General features: G+C 31.4%; 1 protein-coding gene across 1 annotated transcript; it reads right to left on the reverse strand.

Moving 5' to 3' along the window:
- Positions 1-2,595: 2,595 nt before the first annotated feature.
- LOC148252882 (putative FBD-associated F-box protein At1g61330) lies at positions 2,596-3,300 on the reverse strand. Its single transcript, XM_088207781.1, has 2 exons — positions 3,042-3,300; positions 2,596-2,960 (listed from the first exon to the last, which is right to left on the reverse strand). The coding sequence occupies exons 1-2, from the start codon at positions 3,298-3,300 to the stop codon at positions 2,596-2,598; spliced, it is 624 nt and encodes a 207-aa protein (XP_088063907.1).
- Positions 3,301-7,525: the final 4,225 nt, after the last annotated feature.

Raw genomic sequence — 7,525 nt, forward strand, 5'->3', positions numbered from 1 at the left:
CTACAATGAAATGGCTTTAGAGATTGAGCATTAATTTCAAGATCCACCAAACTTTCACAATCCCCAATTTTGCAGTACTCTAACTCATTTCTACTTTGTTGCATTAATATACATAATAATAATAGAATAGCACTGGACTGATTCTAAGCTCTCTAGATAAATGCAACAATATAGGATAGCCCCAATGAATTCTATGCTCGTATCCATGCGTTTCACAACAATATTCTTCAAGAGACGCAAGTTTTTAAGCTTTGGTAGATACGGATTGAGTTCACAGTTATCGATTGTCAAGTTTTTTAAAATTATTCCAAAATCAAGCCAATCTGAAGAGAGGATAGGAGTGGTGCCTACACTGGAAAAATCCAGTTCAACCTCTTCAACATCTTTTTCTACCGTTTATTTGATCCAAGATTCAAAGGTTGGATGATGGGTTCACTTGGATCTATGGAAAGACGAAATGATTTGATTTTTTGATCCTTCATGGTGACGGAAGATGTGGTCGATGATGGAGATAAGTGTTGCACGGTGGTACCCTCGAGCGAATTATTCATCAAAGATCAAGTTTTTGTTGTACTTCAAAATATATATGGATCTCGATGCAGTGAGACTTGATCTCGATGCAATGAGACTTGATCTCGCTGCTTGTTTGTCTAGTAAGTAAGTGAAGATAGTCTCTACAACTTCACCGGGAACATCATAGAGTGCTGATCTCGCTGCTATTAATAGATTGGACTGAGAATTTTCTCACGATAATTACAGGAAAAAAGAAAATTCTGCCGGATATACTCGGATTTAGCGAGAAGAGAAAATGTGAGGAATCACAAACAAGGTACTACATCATCATATATATTTCTCTCCGCCATCTATTATAGTGGTCATTAAAACAAATTTTATTCTTTTTCTAAAAAATTTTTTATGCTCTTGAGAATACAAAATCCTGCTGCTGGTTTTGTCTTTTCTGGAGCAAACAATCATTAATGCGCTGACGCGGAGGATCGTAGTCGACCGGATTCATGAACTGGTTTTGTAATTATCCAATAATTATTATGGTAAGAAAATTAAGAGATATCTTACCTTAACTAGAAACATTAATGAGTCAACTTTAGTTTTCGACAAGAAATGATTTCTTATGGTAACAAAATTCACATATATTTTATTTTAATAACAATTAATTATTTTATATATCCTTATTTGCATTTTTCAATCTGGGTTTCTTGGAAATTACTTTAAATATTTTAATTACAGTGATTTTCGGCTTTCAAAAGGTGGGTGCAAAGTATTTTCTCAGGAGGTGGTGGATTTTCTTTTGAATCAACATAGAGTTTAATTAGATTTAAGTTTTGATTTCCTTTTTTTCTAGTTTCAGATTCATTGTTCTTAAAAAAATTATCATTAATTAATATACTGAATTTTGAAAACCATTTTCGCTCACGGTTAATTAGTACCAAAATAACATTTTCTTCCTTATAATTCACTTTTATATGCATTAATTTAATTTTTATAATAAGAAAAAATATTATTAAAAGTTTAAATTCATATAACTAATGTTTCAAAATGTTCTAAAACACAATAGTATTACTCATTAATGGCGATTTTAAGGCTTGTCCAATCATTTTTTTTAATTAGTACAAAAATGTTATCCTCATTTTGTTTAAAATATTATGTTTCTCCCTTGTTTGATTTATAAATAATCATGTCATTAGTTTTAAACCATATGATTGTCGTATGGTAATGACGCATTTAGAAATACCCATTTTAACAATTAACTTATTTGAGCGATCGATTTTAGGTTACGTCGTTTCTTCTTTGCTTTCATTTCCGAATATGTTCATTTATTTACGGTATCAACTATTCTTTTTGTTTCTTTGACTTTTTAATTTATTTTAGTACGTTTTTCAGTCAATGAGTTATTTCTTGTTTTAGACCAACCAATACAATGTAATTGTAATTTTATTACAATCCTATTTTCTGTTCAGCTAATAATTATTATAATACAACCAATAATCCAGAAATTTAAGTCTATAATACCGCTACATTTTTAATATCTAAATATTTTAAATTTGTTGAAGAAGTTCGTTATCAAAGTAAGATTTTTTGTACCTATAGTGTTGAAATTTCGATAAGATTTTGTTGTTAATTAATGATATCTAAATGTATAAAATTTTAAACTACAAAAAGTTTTATTTGGTAAAATAAAATCCAAAAAGAAAAAATTATTCTTAAAAAAACTAGAACTAGAAGTTTTACTACTATCATGCATAGCACATTTTGATGGGAATATTTGAATTCAGTTTGATAAAGTAATGCTTAATTATGAATTTGATTTATTTAATACATATCTATACTAGATATAAATTCAAACCATTGAAAAAAGATATAAAACCTAACCAATGAAAATAACAGTTAAGGTTCAAATCGCACATAACTAAGGTTCTGTTCAAGTTATAACTTACATATATAAAATAACAACTTATCTAATCGTTTTATTTTGTTAAGTAGAATGATACATTAGGATTTTTTTTATGTCTCAAAACCTCTCCGCTATCTTCTCTTTCACCTTTTTTACCCTCTTGTTTCATTTCCACATATTATACCTCAAAACCATTGCTGCTTCGCCGCATTAATATACAGAATAGTAAGATAACGGCACTGAACTAATTCCAAGCTCTCCAGAAGGAGGCAACAATCGAGTAAAGCACCAATGAGTTCTATACTCACATCCACACGTTTCATAACAACATTCTTCAAGAGACGCAAATTTTTAAGCTCTGATAGGTGGGGATTGAATTCACAGAAGTCGATTTTCAGGCTTGTTAAAGTTGTTCCAGAATCAACCGAATCTGAAGAAAGGATTGGCGTGGTGCCTACACTGGAAAAATCTAGTTCAATCTCTTCAACATCTTTTTCTATCGCTTGTTTGATCCAGGATTCAATGGTTGGGATGACGGGTCCATTTGGATCTAGGAAAAGACGAAACGATTAGATTTTTAATCCTTCATGGTGACGAAAGATGTGGCCGATGATGGAGATAAGTGCTCCACAGTCGTACCCTCGAGCGAATTCCTTATCAAAGATCAAGCTTTTGCTGTACTTCCAAATATTTCTTAATCTCGATGCAAGGAGGCTTGACCTCGATGCTTGTTTGACTGGTAAGAAAGTGAAGATAGTCTCTACAACTTCACCAGGGATATTGTAAGAAATCATTAAGTTTTGATTTGGGTTAACAAGACTACCTTCACCGTGACTATTTGTTATATGATCGGACATCGTTTTCCTCTTCCTTTCTTGTGCAGCTGCCATTGATAGATTGAACTGAGAATTTTCTCACGAAAATTACAGGACAAATGAAAGAAAATTCTGCTGGATATACTTAGATTTAGCGAGAAGAGAAAATGCGGGGAATCACAAAAGGGGTACTACGCATGATATATACTTATCTCCGTCATCTACTGCACCGGTTACGAAATCAAATTTGATGTTTTCTGAAAAAGAATTTTAGGCTCTTAGGGATACAAAATTCTGCTGCTGCTTTTGTCTTTTCTGGAGCAAACAATCATTATAAAATCCCACGAATAAGCAACGCGCTGACGTGCAGGGTAGTGGTAGACCGGGGTAAGCAGGTAACGCCAATGTTGTTTTGCATGCGTTATATTTGAAAGCTGAGTCGTTTCATAAACAGACTTTGTATTTATCCGGTAGACCTTTTTACCCTTTGGGTTTAATTGGTAAAAAATAATTTCTTACGGTGAAAAAAATTCGTAGAGATTTTAACATAACTAGAGACATTCAAGAGTCAACTCTACTCTTTGGATATATTACAACAAATAATTTCTCATAGTAAGAAATCCCCAGATATTTTTTTTATCGTAAGTTTTATATATTATAGTATATTTTTATTCTACTCTGCGAACCAATGATCGAGAAGTTCAAGTCTATAATACCACTACATTTTTAATATTCAAAATTTTCAAAGTTGTTAAAGAAGTTCATTATCAAATTCTTTGTAGCTAGTGGTGTTGAAATTTTGATAAGACTCTGTTGTTAATTATTGACGTCTTAATATAGACAAAATCGTTATAAATCTACATTCGTGATAACTATGCTGAAATCTATCCACGCAAATATAATCACGTCCGTACACTATCATTTACCTTTTCTTGTCAATAAAAATTCACATCCACTATAATCGCTATTCTATTTTTTTACTACAATACCCAAAAGAAATAATATTCTTACAAGGACACACATGAAACACAGTCTAACTCAAACTCACAATTTATTGTAAAGAATGGAACATAACAATCATTCAACTAAAAAGTGATTAGCATACTCTAACAACTTACCTTAAAATCATCACATTTTAATAAAAACATAATTACTTCCTAGCACATTCACTTTCTGCTATTTTTACTCAACAATAAGTAGGTTTCTAACATATATGAGTAATTATTTATAAGCACCCCGTTAATATATATGAATTGATAAACTCCACGACTATAATTGGTTTGTTTTAAATTTTTACAAAAAAATAAAACATACCAGGTATATAATCTTCTAATTCACTTGTACGCACAGTTATTTCTAGCATGCTTAGTGTCATAAGCTCCTCTAACCCAACAAAAATTCAAACCATTAAAAAAAGGGGCATAAAACTTAACCTATGAAAATAACAATTGAGGTCCAAATCACATATTATTAAGATTCTATTCACGTTATAACTTTTATACATAGAATCCATCTAGTCCGAAAGTAATAATATAAAAAAAAAAAAAAACTATTATCTTTATCACTGGAAAAACAAACCAAAAAACATTAAACACAAGATGTATGATATGCACCTTGAAATATAAGGAGCTAGGTAGGTTAGGCTGCAGTTTCATGAAGATTGATTTAAGCTTTAAATTCCTTGGAAGCTCAATGTGAATGGAACCAAGTTTTTGTATGCACTGGATAAAGAGTTTCAGCATCGTCGGAATGCTCATAAACAAGTATTTGAGCTCGTTTAGATGCTCTTGAGGAATAGAAAAGTCTGCGGTAATGGCATGAATCATTGAGATCAATTTTCAGAGCATCTTTTTTCGAAGTGACAAGAACTAAGTTCTCCAGGTTGATTGTCTTCTTTAGGAAAAACAGCACCAACTCTATTTCGTATTCGTCAAATTTGAACCCTGATATTTTGATAAATTTAATCCTGTATGGATCATGAACGAACTTATCAAGTTTGTTCTTCTGGTGACGCTCCCAATTAGATGTGCGGACGAAACGGAAGTCATTCAGCTGCAATTGTAATTTTAGTTTTATCCATACGGTTAGAAATTTATCAAAAATAAACCAAAAAAAATAAATATGTATATGTATCTATTATATTAAGAAGAAGATATTATATATATATATATATATATACATATAGTTAAGTGTAATCTTAAGGTATGTGTAGTAAGAAATGCTTACATCAATGAACAGTCTTTCTAAATTAGGACAGCATGTTAGAAAGGTGATGGAGATAAGCGTTCCACGGTGGTACCCCCGAGCGAATTCCTCATCAAATATCAAGCTTTTGTTGTACTTCGAAATATTTTTGAATCTCGATGCAAGGACACTTGATCTCGCTGCTTGTTTGACCGGTAAGTAAGTTAATATAGTCTCTACAATTTCACCAGGGACATCGTAAGAAATCATTGAGTTCTGATATGGGTTAACAAGACTATTGTCGCCATGTTCTTCAGGATTTTGTCTCTTTACTTTCTGATCGAACGTGGTTTTTCTCTTCCTTTCTTGAGCGGCTGCAATTGATAGATTGAATTGAGAATTTTCCCACGAAAATTACAGGAGAAGAAAAAGAAAATGTCTGCTGGATAGACTTGGATTTGGCGAGAAGAGAAAATAGGAGGAACCACAAAAAGGGTACCCTACCCTTTTTTATTTTTTATTTTTAAATTAGGTTCTGGAGGTTTCAAAATTCTATTGGTAATTTTGTCTTTTCTGGAGAAAACAATCATTATCTCATCCACGTGACAGGTAGTGGTAGACTGGAGTCAGCAGGTAACGCCAGTGTTATTTTTCATGCGTTACATTTAAAAGCTGAGCTATTTCATAAACTGACTTTGTATTTACCCCATAAACTCATTTGCCCTTTGAATTTAATTGGTAACAAGTAATTTCTTATGGTAAAAAAATTCAGAGATATTTTAACATAATTAGAGATATTTAAGAGTCAATTCTGCTCTTTGGATATATTTGGTAAAAAAATAATTTCTCATGGTAAGAAATCTCCAGATATTTTACCTTAACTAGAAATATTAATGAGACCATTTTTCTAACATAAATCTTAATTAGAACTCAAATCACTCCCATAAAATTTGAACTTAAGTTATTAATTATAATTAACCTGAATTTCTGTATACTTCATCAATCACAATTTTTCAAAGTACGATAAAAGTATCATAACCTCTTCATTTAAGATTTAGGCTTCTTCGTGAATACCCGGACAAAATATCACTTTTTAAATATTTTTTAAAACTTATTAAGAATTCCAGTTTATGTTATTAGTTGTTATTATGCATATAAAAAGACAAAACGATGTATTAGGGTTTTGCTGTCTTAGAAACTCTGCAATGACTTCTTTTTCACCCTTTTTACACTCGTGTTTCATTTCCAAACGTTACACCTAAAAAGATCTATAATATATACATTTTGTGTGTATATGTTCAGATATATATACTTATAGCTCCAGGACTTACCCTTCTCTTCCCCTATCCCGAACATAGATAAGAAACATGCAACTAGCAGTACAAAGATAACTTTAGCAAAACATAGTTCGTCGGGAGCAAAAAGTACAATATGCATGCATGTGTGTGGATATATATAGAGTAAAACATTATGTTAATAAAAAATGAAGTTAAGTAAGAAACTCATATATAAACAAAGAATATCTAATCAGTATGAAGGTCATGAAGTTGATTATACATATCATTAGTGAAAAATCATATATGTACTTGTGTTTTTGTGTGTGTACCTTGTGCTTCAATGACTTTTGTCCCTCTCTCCCAAACACGAGGAGATAACCACAGCAAAATTTATTCATAAAAAAATATTATAATAAAAAAGTGCATTCAAGTAAGAAACTTTGAAGATAAATATTTGAAATATATATGAGCATGTAGTCATACCTCAAGGAACTTGTTGGTGGTAAAGAGAACCTTAAAATAACGTAGATTAAAAATTCCAATCACTTTAAAAGGGTGCCTAAGATCTTTTCCTGAACTAATATTGAGTAGCATATCCTCCAACTTGTCGACATGATGAAATTGGAAGAAAATAGGTTGTCTACTGCAATGAAATGGTTTTAGAGATTGAGCATTATTTTCAAGATCCACCAAGCTTTCACAATCCCCAATTTTCAGTACTCTAACCCATTTCTGCTTCGTTGCATTAATTTACAGAATAATAATAGAATAGCTCTGGACCTATTCTAAGCTCTCTAGATAAATGCAACAATATAGGATAGCCCCAATGAATTCTATAC

The sequence above is a fragment of the Carica papaya genome, chromosome 7 (assembly GCF_054855325.1).
Source record: "Carica papaya isolate Zhongbai chromosome 7, ASM5485532v1, whole genome shotgun sequence".
Taxonomy (NCBI): Eukaryota; Viridiplantae; Streptophyta; class Magnoliopsida; order Brassicales; family Caricaceae; genus Carica; species Carica papaya.